Here is a 14,456-nt window from a genome sequence, read left to right as displayed (position 1 = left end):
TGAAGCTGAGCTGTTCAATATAACTACAGTCACATGTGACTATTTAATTTTAAGTGAAAATTAAGTAAAATTAAAAATTTCCTCAGTGGGACGAGCAGATTTCACCTCCTTTATAGGCCATGCGTGGCTAGAACAGATGGAAAACATTTCCATCATCGCAGAAAGTTCTATTGGACAGCACTGTTCTGAAGTGTTTAATTTGCCATCATGGAAAAGAAATAAAATTCACTGAATCTCCTTAAATCTGTTTTATGATTTGGCATTGTGTTTAAGTCTGGATTGCGCATTTAGGATAGAGGTGAGAGGACCACGCTATTTTCAGTGTCTGGAGACCTCTAAAGACTCTAATTCGACCTTGGCCAAAACGATCCTTAACAGCATTTATATGCTTGATCTCCTCTCCACGCAGCCCATCAATAAGCCATTGCGCTCCACGGTCACACTTCAGCACTCCCAATACACCAGGCAGACACCGAGTACGAGTCTCGGCTGGTGTCCTAGCAACAGCGACGCGACCCCGCCCCTTCCCGCGTACACCTCCTACCTTATTAGCCTGGAAGGGGCGGGACCAGGGGTCAGTGCCCAATAGGAAGGGAGCAGAGGAGTGAGTCCTGGCCGCGTCCCCGTCGCTAGGGAAACCGATGCAGCTGGAGGCCGCGCGCGATGCGGCTCGCGGAGGAGCGGGCCGCGCTCGCGGCGGAGAACGCGGATGGGGAACCCGGCGCCGACCGACGACTGCGACTCCTGGGGACCTACGTGGCCATGAGCCTGCGGCCGGCTGCGGGCGCCTGGGAGCGTTGCGCGGGGAGTGCTGAGGCGGAGCAGCTGCTCCAGGCCTTCCTGGGCCGCGATGCTGCCGAGGGGCCGCGGCCGCTGCTGGTGGTGCGGCCCGGGCCCAGGGGCCTGGCAGTACGACCCGGGCTGGAGGTGGGACCTGAGTCGGGCCTGGCTGGCGCTAAGGCGCTTTTTTTCCTTCGCACCGGGCCCGAGCCTCCAGGGCCCGACAGCTTCCGCGGCGCAGTGGTCTGCGGGGACCTGCCCGCGGCACCTCTGGAGCACCTAGCCGCGCTGTTCTCGGAGGTGAGGGTGGGTTAGTGTCCCCGCGCGGCTAAAGCTGGGTGGGGGAGGGGAGGAGGAGCCTTAAGGGACGGAGGCGGGGCCAGAGGGGGCGGGGCGAAGCTGCAGGGGAGGTCCAAGGGGCGGAGTGATAGGCAGAGGGGCGAGGCTGTGGAGGGAGCACAACCAGGAGGCAAGTTCCTGAAGTCAGGAAGAAAATGGGATGGGGTTAGGGGCGGAGTCGGGTGGGTCCGGAGGGAGGGATCTGGGTGGAGGCCAGGCCAGAATGAGAATGGAAAGGGGCTAAGGCTTGGGTCAGTCCGGGTCTGGGTTCCAGCCAAAGTCAGGGGAAGACCATAATCTGAAGAGTGCCTAGGTCCTGACTACTTTCAAAATCAGCGTCTCGTAATCCCTCCTGTAAATTGGAAAGATCTGAGGAAGATGGGAAGTGGTGAACAAGACGGCATTTCTGATGGATCAGTGGGGTGGAAGGAGGTGGATGGCTATAAACAGTGCCTACTTCTGGAGAGCAGTTAAATGGGAGGGGGAGGTGGGTAGTGATTTGCTTTTGATTTTCATCTCATTCATTCATTACCAACCATTTAGCAAAGGTCAGCCCTGTGCCAGCATAAGAAGTTGGGCTCCCATTTGGAAATGCCCAGCAGGCCTTTGGAGGAGTCTGCCTGAAGCTCAGGGAGGAAAGTGGAGATGTGGGTCATGAGTGCTTTAGTGGCACCACAGCAGAAGCTTCGAGAATGCAGGAGATTTCAGGGAATTGCTCCAGAGAGATTCCTGGGCCCCTTAGACCTTTCTGGAATGGGAGTAAACTGCCCTGCAAGTCAGGCCTGTGTGCTTCTGGAGGCTTGATGCCCTGGACCCTGCAGGCTGTGAAATAAGGATGGGCAGAATACTGGCTGTATGATGGTTCAGGTGATAGGTGCTATAGGGAATACCAAAGAACTATTCCCACCCATGAAATGCTTACTCCAAGGAGCTGAAACGTATGTAATAATTCATATATTCAAAATATTTCAAACTTTTAAGACTGGGGTGAGGGTAAAGCTTACCTAAAAGTTGGCCCCACTGCTAGATGCAAGTCCTGGAGTCTCCCTGCTATGTCAAGTGTAAGCCCTTTAGATGGCATATCAGGAGGCTGTGGGGAGGTGAAAATTCCAGGGAAAGGGTTGGATAGATAGAGGAGGACACAGAGGGCCCAGGAAGCTAGATCTTTTAGATATGGCGGTATTTCAATATTTTAACAAACAGAACGGTCTTGCAACTGTGCATTGTCTGAAAGCCATCCCGCTGAAGCCTGAACTTAGATCAGCTTCTCTAATGAATGTTGACGATAGAAAGTACTTTTGGCTTCAGAGGAGAAAGACAGGCCTGTGATCTGAGAAGCATGCTTAACATAAGTGTTGAATTGTCTCCTGAACAATTAGAAGAATTCGTATAAGTAGAGAGCAAGGTAACTTTCAAGATACTGAGAGCAGACTGATCAAAGGTTCAGAGACAGGATTTAACCTAGTGTATGTGGGAGACAGAAGGCCCATCTCAGAGTTGTGTCGTGGCTAAGCAAAGTAATCCAGCAAGAAAAATAATTTTAAAATAATGAAAATTCTCGAATGTTTAAGAATTTTCATTGGTGCGTTGAAAGAGATTGGAGACAAACAATGTTCATCAGCGGGACTGGGTGACTGAATTATGGGCCATCTATACAGTGAAATACTTTGCAACTATTAAAAAGAATGACTGATATGGAATATTCCTTTTTTTGAGGCAGGGTCTTGCTATGTTGACCAGGCTGGTTTCAAACTCCTAGAATCAAGTGATCCTCCTGCCTTGGCCTCCCAAAGTGCTGGGATTACAGGTGTGAGCCACCATGTCCAACTGGAGTTATTCCTTAGGGTAATTTTTTCCTTGTGGCAAAAAAACACATGACGTAAAATTCACCCAACAATTTCCAAGTGTAGAGTACAATATTGTCAACCACATATGCATTATTGTGCAACAGATCCTCAGAACTGCCCCGTCCAGCATCACTGAAACTCCACACACACCCAGCAAGCCACACATCGCTCCCCTGAGCTCCTGGCTAGCACCATTCTACTTTCTGTTCCTATGAACCTGACTCATCATATAAGTGGAATCATGCAGTATTTGTTCCTTCTGACTGACTGATGTCACTTAGCATAATGTCCTCAAGGTTCATCCATATTGTCACCGCCTATCATCATATGTGGGATTTCTTTCTTTTTTTAACAATATTCTATTGTATGTATATACCACATTTCTAAAAAATTTATCCATCATAGACACTTAGGTTGTTTCTGTCTCTTGGTTTTTGTGAATAATACTGCAATTTAAGATAATTTTTTAAAGAAGTGCAGAATTGCATGGATGGTATGCTACTATTTATGTTTAAAAAAGAAAGGAGGGGCAGAAGAGAGAAAGGAAGGAGGGGAGGGAGGGAGGGAGAGAGGGAGGGAGGAAGAGTGGACATTCTTTAACAGTAATCCACAAGGAGGAGAAACAGTAACTGAAGTACAGGGGTAGGTGGAAGATCTACTTCCCACTGTAAAAGCTTTTGTACGTTTAAATTTTTGCCCCATGTAAATGTATTACCTATTTTAAAACCTAAATAAATAATTTATTTTAAAAATAACTCAAGTCCTTTCCTTGCGTTTCTCAAAACTTGTACCAGTAACTTTATTCCACTTTCTGTCCATCCATCTACTTTTATTCCATACCCTGAAGCTGATCCAGTGTCTCTTTCAAGGCTTGTTGGCCTCTCATCTGCTAAGACCCTCCTTCTGGCCCGGCCCTCCTGTCCACCCCCTCTCCTCTCTCTCAGCACCTTGTAATCAGCTTAATAGTCTCTGATTACCTGCTCCCCTTTTCCTTCCACCTCCCCACGCAGCATCGCTAAAGCCAGAAGAACCTACCTGGCTGAGAGACGTCTTCCTGCCTTGTGTGTGTGTGGGTGGGGTGGGGCTGGGGGTAGGATTGAGGGTGTTGGCTGAGAGAAAGCTGTAATTTTAATATTATTTTTGTTCCATTCTACTAGTACAAGGTAAAAAAGGAAAACGTGCCTAAGAAATGTTTGAAAGGAAGAATTAACAGAATTTAGTAACTTGTTCTCCTACTTCCTTACTCCCTCCTCCAACCACATCATTCACTACTGCCAACTTATTTTTCCCAGCTCTGAAACTTGGATTTTTTTTTTTGACTTTTTGCATTTTGGAATGTGAGCATAAGATTTGGAATCTCACAGACCTAAGTCAAATTCTGGTTAAATTCAGCAGTGTGATGTGAGCAGATGTGCTCACTCTGCCAGGTCCAAAACTGTCTTGCAGGGTTGCTATGAAATTTAGACATCATATATTAGAACACCTGGAATAGAGTGTCACACTGCAGGTGTTCCATAAAGGATGAGAATTCTTGTCACTCTTCATCCTATTTAAAATCCTCCTCACCCATCTGATGGATCCTTGTCACCTTGCTGTAACCCATCCTGGCTGCTCCTGGAGGACTCAGCTGCATTTCCCCTACAGCCTTCTCCTAAGCCTGGAGCTGGGGCAGGTGGCCTCCTTGTTCCTCCTTGCTGCTCTAGATCCACATCAAAAAGCCTCCAGTTTGAATCTCCTGTCATCAGAGGACATCATCCACTCTCACTGCTGCATCCTGTACAGATGGTGCTACCCTTACGTGTGTATGATTTTGCCTCCCAACTCACTGTGACTCTCCCCAACATTACTTCTAATATGTAGTTATTTCCAAAGACATGTGAGTGGCCCTTCCAATAACTTGGCCTCTGGGTTCTCTGTATCTTTGTCCTCCAGTGATCTTGTCCTCCTCCCGATCATAAGCAGCCCCTCCCATGGCAATTTCCAGACCTTGCATTCCCAACAACCACCAACCTCATTGTCCAATTTTATGCACCTCCTTCTCTGACCACTACTCCCATCTTTCCAGCTCACTCCCTCTCATACCCTGACTACAACAGTCCTTTGATCCTGCTGGGCGCTCCAATCTCTTGACCTTGGCTCCTTCCCATTGGCCCTGGACCATGCACACGGTCTCTTCTCTTACCCAATTTGAGTGCCATGCTCCTTCATGATCATCATACCCTTGCATCAGTTCCTGATGTACTGGCCTCTACCTCACTGTGTCATACTCTATTGGTGCAACCACAATCCTGGTAAAACCCAGCTCTACATACTTCATACCTGCACCCATTAAATTAAAAGAGACCAGGGAAAAACCAATGGGCTCCTCTTTAAATGCACGACCTCTCGAACCGCTAAGTAAGCCTTTTATGTTTCCCAGCAGACATTCTATCTTTTTTCTATTCCAACTATATTTTCTTGCTCTTTTAGATCGCTATTTCCCAACGTGAGAAACAATTTGAAAAGAAAAATCTTTCTTCTTTCAAATGTCCAAAACCTCCTGTTAACCTCACTCTGAGACGCTCTTGCTTCTTTCTTGGTTTATTAAGAAACGGAAACGAGAATAACATGTCCACGAACTCTTATGTCCACTTTGACTGCAGCATCTCTCCTTGTATCTTCTGCCATCCCATCCATTGCTAGAGGTAAACTGTTTGTGCTGCCCTCTGATGCCAACCCTAAGGCTGAAACTGCTGCCTGTGCTCTGAATCCCACACATTCCTGAGGAGATCACTCTAGCAATTTCCTCTTCTCTCCTGCATTCATATTTTTCTCCTCTCTGCTAGATAATTCTCATCAAGCAAAATCCTCCTTTCATCCCACCAGCTGTCACCCTATGTTTATGACTCCCTTCATAGCAGAATTCCTGGAATGTGTGTCTCCTCTTGGTGTCTCATTATTTTCCTGTTTTATCTCATCATCACTCATCAGGCTTTGACTTTCTCACTTCACAGAAGAGGAATAAAATAACGTGTCAATGTTTCTGATGATCTCCACTTGACTAAATTGAACGGCCCTGAATCAGTCCTCGTTCGGCTTGACCTGAGAGCAGTGTTTGTCATAGCTCATGATCATCCTCTCTTCCTGGAAATGCTTTCTTCTTTGGGCTCCAGGAACCAGTCTTCTGGTTTCCTCCTATCACCATGGCTATCACCAGTGATGGTGCCTCCTCTTATTCCCCACTTCTTTTTTTTTTTTTGAGATGGAGTCTCGCACTGTCACCCAGGCTGGAGTGCAGTGGCATGATCTCTGCTTGCTGCAACCTCCGCCTCCTGGGTTCAAGCAATTCTCCTGCCTCAGCCTCCCAAGTAGCTAAGATTACAGGTGCCCGCCACCATGCCCAACTAATTTTTGTATTTTTAGTAGAGATGGGGTTTCTACTCTGTTGGCCAGGCTGGTCTCAAACTCCTGACCTCGTGATCTGCCCACCTTGGCTTCACAAAGTGTTGGGATTACAGGTGTGAGCCACCGCGCCCGTCCTCTTCCCAACTTCTTGACACCAGATGGCCCTACGGCTCATTCCCTGGACGTCTTCTCTTCTCTCTATATACACCCATTTTCTTGGGGGCTGTCATTCAATTTCAAAGTTTCACAAGCCATTTGTATCTGACACCTCCCAAATTTGTTATCTCCAGCCCTCTCTTCTCCTCTGAACTCTCAACTAGCATATCCAGCTGCCTACTCAACATCTCTATCTTAAAGTCCAATCGAGATACTACATTTTAACATGTGCAAACAAAAGCTCCTGTATCTTCTCTCAAAATCTTACTCCACCTTTACTCCTCCCCACATCGGTTGACAGCAACTCCATTCTTCCCGTTGTTCAAGCCACAGATCTTAGAGTCATCCTGACCCTTTTTTTTCCTCTTGCGACTCCTAAAGCAATTTGTTAACACATCCTATTGGCTATACCTTCAAAATTTGTATGGAATCAGGCCATTTCTTACCATCTCCCCCACTACCCACTGTGCCACACCAGTGTCTTCTGTATTATAGCACCAACTTGCTAGGTGGCCTCCCTTTCCACCTTTGCCCCTTAGAACCTATAATCATGGCAGCTTGGTTGATCCTACTCAAAACGATCTCAGCCTATGGCACTCCTTTGCTCAAAACTTTCAATGATGTCCATTTCTCTGAGAGTAAATATCAAAATCTCACAGGCAAGGCTGCATGTGAATTGACTCCCTTTACTCTCACCTATTCTTTGGGATCACTCTGTCCCCGCTTTCCTTGCTTTCACACTGCTCCTTGATCAGACCAAGCATGCTTCCACCTCGGGGCCTTTGCACTGGCTGTTACTTCTCCCTGCAATATACTTCCCCCAAGGATCTGCAAAGCACTCCCCCTATCCTTCCCAGCCTTTGTTCAAATCTTATCTTCTCAGTCAGGCCAACCTCAACATTTACAATTGCAGCCCCTCCACCCCACACTCCTGATTCCCTTCACATGCTTTATCGTTATTCACAGAACTTACTGTTTCTTGACTGTCTCTCCCTTAGAATATAAGCTTCATGAGGTCAGAAATTTTTGACTGTTTTGTTCACGGGTGTATCCTCCTAGCACCTAGAAAAGTACCAGCACATAATAGATGCTCAGTAAATACTCATTGAATAAATGAATGAGTAGCTTTTTGGTTTGTTGTTGTTGTTGTTGTTGTTGTTGTTTCGAGACAGGGTCTCACTCTGTTGCCCAGGCTGGAGTACAGTGGCACGATTTCAGCTCACTGCAGACTCGACCTCCCTGGGCTCAAGCGATCCTCTCACCTCAGCCTCCTTTGTAACCGGGACTACAGACATGCGCCACTACAACCGGGCAATTTTTCTTTCTTTTTTTTTTTTTTTGTACAGATGAGGTCTTGCTATGTTGCCCAGGCAGGTCTCCGACTCCTGGGCTCAAACAATCTGCCCTCCTCAGCCTCTCAGTGCTGGGATACAGGCGTGAGCCACCGCACCTGGCTATGAGTTGCTTTTCACTTCATAGAGAGTTCACATTCGTTATTTTTCTGTCACTCAAAGCCCTTAAAACCCCCACTCAAAACTATTCCTTTTTCTTCAGACAGTATACATTCAGTTATTTGATAAACATCTTGAGTGCTTTCTATATGCCAGATCCTGGAGAGAACTCTGACTATATAAAAATTAAATAAGATAGAGTCCCTGCCTTTGAGATCCTAGGAAAATTCCAGTTCATCCTCTTTCCCGGTTAGGACTTCTGCCCTGGGTTCAAATGGTTCTTTCTTAACATGAATGTGATAAAGCTTAATTTGTAAACTTTCCTTCCTTTTTGAGCTCCCTTTACTGATTGTTGTAAGTTCCCAGCTCAGTGAATGTTTCTAGACAGACCAGGCAAAGACCATCCTCTGGAATCTAACATGCTGGGTCCAGGTATTCTATTTCACGGCCACTGGGGCTTATTGATCATAACCCAGCCAGTCATATGAGTTCATATTTCCTTTTGATTATTTATATATTGGTAGCTTCCTCATCACATTATATGAGCATCTGTTTGTCTTTCTGATATTCTCCTTCCATCACTTGTGAGATTTTGACAGTCAAAGATTCTGGGTGAGTTTACTGACAACTTTCTTTCTTTTCTTTTCTTTTTTTTTTTTTTTGAGAGAGAGTCTTGCTCTGCCTCCAGGCTGGAATGCAGTGGTGCAATCTCGGCTCACTGCAACCTCCGCCTCCCGGGTTCAAGCGATTCCCCTGCCTCAGCCTCCTGAAGTAGCTGGGACTACAGGCGCATGCCACTCGGCTAATTTTTTGTATTTTAGTAGAGACAGGGTTTCACCATGTTGGCCAGGATGGTCTTGATGTCCTGATCTCGTGATCTGCCCACCTCGGTATACTGACAAGTTTCTAAGTTGCGGTTAATAGAAACCTAATTTAAACTAGCTTGGAAAGTTCAAGAGCAGCTTGATTTAGGAGCTCAAACAAAGTTACCAAGACTTGGTCTTTCTCCATCTGTAAGCACTCTCCTCTCATATTAACTTTATTCTAAGGCGCTATTGGTTGTGAAGGTGACCAAGAAAAGCTCCACACTAGCAGAAAAGAGAAGGTGTCTCTTCCTTGAAAAGTCACATAAGACACTTTGGCCTGACTCTCACTGGCTCAGATTTGGTTCCATGTTCACCTATGGATTTGGGGATGAATACTGAAAAAAGAGGAACTATGTTGGGTGGCCAGAATAACCTAACGTTCACCCTAAAGATGGATTCAAGATCCTCAACTTTGCTTGCCTTTTCAAGGTGCCCCTCCCACCACCTGTAGACAGAAGGTCATGTTTATCTGCATGTGTCCTTCTTTTTTGCCTCTGGCCTTTGTGACTATTTAATCACCTCCTATTCACCCCGTTGATGAGGGAGGGATTCCTGCCTGAGAGTGATGGAGATGGGTAAACATACAACACCCAACATAGGACAGACACCATTGACAGCAGTTTTTCAGTCAACATACTCACAGCCCAGAAGAGGACACTGAGCCATGCAGGCCACATGGGGATTGCTCTAGGGAACAGACTAAATGACAAGGGGCTGTGGAAAGCACACTTTGTATTAATAGTATCAAGAAGGTGTAGTGGTCCCTGGATCTCATTGGGGGACGCAATTGGCTAGTTTAAATCATTCCACCAGCTGGCAGGGAACTGAAGTCTGCTTCTCAGGGATAAGCGGGAACTGTGCCTCGTCCTTTTGATAAAGACTGTTTTGTTTTTTCTTTTTACATTTTTTCTGAGATGGAGTCTTACTCTGTCGCCCAGGCTGGAGTGCAGTGGTGTGATCTCGACTCACTGCAACCTCCGCCTCCTGGGTTGAAGCGATTCTCCTGCCTCAACCTCCGGAGTAGCTGTGATCACAGGCACCCGCCACCACACCCGGCTAATTTTTGTATTTTTAGTAGAGATGGGTTTTTGCCATGTTGGCCAGGCTGGTCTCGAACTCCCGACCTCAGGTGATCCACCTGCCTCAGCCTCCCAAAGTGCTAGGATTACAGGCATGAACTACTGCACTTAGCCGATAAAGAATTTTTTGGCTAGAGGGCTTTATCCCCAGGAGCAGAATGGGAAGGAAAACTTGTAAGCAGGCTATTCAAGGGCTTCCCCAATTTACCAGATGTCAAGGTCATAATGTTCGACCCTATTATTAGGCCTCCCAGCACAGTGACCTGCAAAAGGTTGTATATAGCTTTATAAGCCTTTTCCAGATGAGGCTTTCTTTAAGTTCTCAGAATTGGAACGCCTGCCTTTCTTTCCTGTGCACCTCTGTTCCAGGTTGTTCTACCCGTCCTGGCCAATGAGAAGAATCGCCTAAACTGGCCCCACATGATATGTGAGGATGTCAGGCGGCACGCCCACAGCCTCCAATGTGACCTCTCGGTTATACTTGAGCAAGTGAAGGGAAAAACTTTGCTGCCTCTTCCAGCAGGCTCAGAAAAAATGGAATTTGCGGATTCCAAAAGTGAGACAGTGTAAGTACCGCCAGCCTGGCCATATGGGCCTCTGAGATATGGGAGATGCTGGTTATCAGAATGTTTTCCTTACAACTTTTCTGTTCCTGACTCTGCACATCTCCTCGTTCTGCACACAAGCCTACTGTCTGCTCTGTTTGCCGACACCCTCAGACTGTGGACGGTGTGTTTACCCTGGTTACTCCCTGGCCCAGCCACTGCATGAAGTCTTCCAAGGCTATTACAGCAACATGGCCTTTTTTTCCATTCAGAATCATTTCAGGGCTGAGCGCAACCACACTAGCTTTCAGTACTTTGCTTATCAGGATAGTGTCTCATCATTGGCAAAGACCCAGGTCCAGTCTGGGAGGCAGGCATGCCTCTTCCCAGTGTTTACTCAGTACATAATGTCACAGAACTATCGCTGCCGGCTCTTGTTACAGTTCCAGACTCTCCTCCCCCAGCAGCTGAAGACTTTTTACAGGTCCTGGGGATTTTTTTCTTTTTTCATATAGTAGCAAATCTGGCTTTGTTGGCACCTGGCTTTGTTGGGAGTTCATGCCTCCTGCCCCTGAGTAGGCCTTAAAACCCCAGGCTTGTCTCCTTTTAGAAGTTGAATCCACCGTCAGCTTCTGTTTACCATGCTGACTTTCGAGTTTTCTTTGTTTCTATCCCTTGGGAATTCTTTTCCCCTTTCAAGCCAGGCTATGCATATAAATATTAATAGTATATTTTGCTATATTTCATCCAGCATCTCTATGTGCTTGTGGCAACGGACAGCCTTCCTACATGAGCTCGGTCTGCCACACTGTCAGGAGTTTCCCAATGTATTACTGTCAACATTGTGTATTCAGGATCCATGATTTGATCCGAAGAATAAGTAACGCATGCAACAGATTATATGCGTGCAATGCATTATAAAATACAACAATGTACTTTATAATGAGTTTTTTCTATCAGAAGTAATTTCCTACATATACAATTTGAAGTAATTTCCCAGTTAATTGGAAAACTTATTGCGGTTTAATAAAGATATCCAATCTTCAAAATAAATAAATTCAAACTACCCCTTTTCTAGTCCCTTTATATTTTAACTTTGTAACATTCAGTGTTTGTTTATAATCATTGCTGAATTTATCTCTGTTTGTTCAAGTTGGATAATTTCCCAAAAGACTGGATCATTTTGGGGGAATGGGTGTCTTCTTCCTTTAATACCTTCCGCAATCACTTGTGCCGTATCATTTCTCAGCAAATATAAATTTAATTTAATGAAGTGGAAGTGGGTTTCTGACATAAAAATGTGAATTGTATGTCCTCTTTCTTTGTCGTTGTGTCCTTGGTTCTTTGCACCTATCATTTTCAGTTAAGACTGTGAAAATAATGACCAAAATGTATTAAAAAAATTTTAACTGCTTCCAAATATAGCTAAGTTACTTTCTTTAAAAGTTGTATGAGGGGGAAAGTTTGGGAATTCTATTCTTCACTGGAAAAATGAGGAACAAGTGAAATCGTGATGGTGATATTCAGGTGGCTGATTATTAGCCTTGTGAAGGAGGAAATAAACTATTTCCTCTTGCTGCAGAGGTCAGAGCTAAGACCAAGATGAGGAAATCACAGGGAGTTAGAAATGGTTCAGTATAGAGACAAACTTTCTCCTTGGGAGAGCCAACCTATTGAGAAAGGTGCTGCTTTGTGAAGTCGAGAGCTTGCTGTCACTGGTAGGATTCAAGCAAGCATTGGGTGGTCATCTGAATATTTTCTGTCCAAGGTATTCCTGCATTGGCAGGACAATGTACTGGCATTCAAAGTTCTTAAACTAGTCTTCAGGATATTGATGAGCCCTGAATCTGTATGAAAAATATACATATACACACATAAGCATTTTTTTTTTCTGGAGAGAGGATCTATAATTTTCGTTGACTAGTCAACAGAGACTATTATCCAAAAAAGTTAAGAATGCATGGGCTAGATGAAATTTCTCACCTATTTTTTTAAATTTGGGATTCTGTCTTGGGGTACACCCAGGGTTATTTTCACGCTTCAGGGTTTTTGTTTTTGTTGTTATCATTGTTGTTGTTTTGTCTTTCACAGCTTGGATTCTATAGATAAGTCAGTCATCTATGCCATTGAGTCTGCAGTGATCAAATGGAGCTACCAAGTCCAGGTGGTACTCAGGAGAGAGTCTTCCCAGCCACTCTTACAAGGGGAGAATCCCACCCCTAAGGTGGAGTTGGAGTTCTGGAAGAGCAGGTAGGCAAGAAGGCACATGCTGGAAGTCTGGGGTGAAGATGTCTTACAGAGACTAAAGCTAGAGCTTTCCTGGGTTAAGCCACCATTGAGCCTGTTCTTCCCTATAGGTATTTCACATCATCGCTGGGGTAGACAGCTCTGTGTCATTGGGTCAAGAGAGTTTTTTGATAGACTGGGAGATGCACACTTTCCCCCAGATTCAATAGTCATTTTTCCTTTCCTGGGTTCACATCAGTATGTCCTCTTAAATTTTTTCAAAGGCTCTTTGGACTATATGTAAAATTAATCAACTCTTTAACATTTTTCTTCTAACTTATCTGCTCCCTTCTCCTTGAGCAGCTGAGGCCACATGCACACACCTTTTGTAAAGTTCTGAATACAGAGGAGTTTTGGGGAGTTGGCTGCAGAACAGCCTTTCCTGTGTTCCGGCTCATCACTCGCAGGGCTGGAAAGTTCATCTTCCAGGGTGTTTGTCCAGAAAGGCTTCATTATTGCTCCTGCTCCTGCTCCTGCTCCTGCTCCTGCTTATTCGCCCTCCTCCTCCCCATTTCCTCACTCCTATTTATTATCGTGCTGATAAATCCTTTACTCAAAAGGAGACAGACAGATGTTAGCGGCAGATGTGCCTGTCCTGGCATGGAATGGAGATTATCGGTGTCACATGACCAGACATGCCTGTAGGGCTCCAGCCTTTTGTCTGTACCACCCTGCTGAGATGCCCCATGCTCTTGCCTGGCTTCTGACCATTCTGCTGACCTACTGCAAGGCCCTTCTCTTAGCACCCTTGCTCCAATAACGCCTCTCTCACCCTGACTCAACCTTACTGCCAGAGCTAATGACCTCCAGCTGCCAAGCTTTTTGAGCCACCAGATGGTCACAGCAGTGTTTCCTGGAGCTGCCCCTTTGAACCTGTGTTCCCAGCTCAGGCTTTTGCCCTCACTGTGCTGGGAACAGATGTCCAGGCTCTTTGGGCTGGAGCACAGCCTCTGTGGAAGCACCCCGAGGCAGGGCTCCTCTCTTTCTGTGTGACGATGGGTCATCACAGTGTGACTTGCATTTCCTGATGCTTGCCTGGATTCACCCTTCTTCATGATATTGCAGGTATGAAGATCTGAAATACATCTATAATCAACTGAGAACAATAACGGTGAGGGGCATGGCCAAGCTCCTGGACAAGCTTCAGAGTAGCTACTTTCCAGCTTTCAAAGCCATGTACAGAGATGTTGTTGCAGGTGAGGACCAGCAAGTGTTTTCACAAATGTGTTTGACTCAATTTACCGTTGAATGATGCATTCACCTCTCTCTGTCTGAATTCCGCAACTTCAAGTCCTTGTAAATTTCCAACCCGACACAAACTAGCATGGTGGCAAGAATACCACATCTAGATACATGAGAGCAGCTAAACAGAGCTATGCTGTTTGCAGTTCCACTGCTGTATGGCCTGGGAAAATTCACCTAGCCCCTCTGAGCTTTAGTACGTGTGATGGTTATGGGGCATACACTTCTGCCTACTTTTCTAGGTCCGTGTGAGATTATACAGGTGGAAGAACTTATTGACTTAACACAACAGTGTTCCCGGAGCTGTCCCTTTGTGTCTTTCAGACACTGGGGCCAGGACATACAGTTCTGGGGTGGCCATTATGGAGCCTGTGTGACCAACTCCAGTGTGGTCATGTGAGTCCATCTGTCCTAATCAAGGACTACCCTTCTGGCAAGACAGCCTAACCATGCCTTCCAGGACCTGGGATTATTGGCTGGG

At 45.8% G+C, this 14,456-nt stretch overlaps 1 protein-coding gene across 1 annotated transcript in view; it reads left to right on the top strand.

The window, feature by feature from the left end:
- The first annotated feature begins 645 nt into the window (after positions 1 to 645).
- Positions 646 to 14,456, top strand: part of DNAH9 (dynein axonemal heavy chain 9) — a 380,960-nt gene continuing 367,149 nt past the window's right edge. The window contains exons 1-4 of the mRNA XM_003818106.6: positions 646 to 1,080; positions 10,272 to 10,468; positions 12,539 to 12,697; positions 13,799 to 13,929. Coding sequence (XP_003818154.4) covers positions 664 to 1,080; positions 10,272 to 10,468; positions 12,539 to 12,697; positions 13,799 to 13,929 — 904 coding nt within the window. The 5' untranslated portion in view covers positions 646 to 663. The remainder of the gene's footprint in view (positions 1,081 to 10,271; positions 10,469 to 12,538; positions 12,698 to 13,798; positions 13,930 to 14,456) is intronic.

This window comes from Pan paniscus, chromosome 19 (genome assembly GCF_029289425.2).
Source record: "Pan paniscus chromosome 19, NHGRI_mPanPan1-v2.0_pri, whole genome shotgun sequence".
Lineage (NCBI taxonomy): Eukaryota > Metazoa > Chordata > Mammalia > Primates > Hominidae > Pan > Pan paniscus.
The sequence above is the reverse complement of the archived record's forward strand: the minus strand, read 5'-3'. Positions and strand labels throughout refer to the sequence as shown.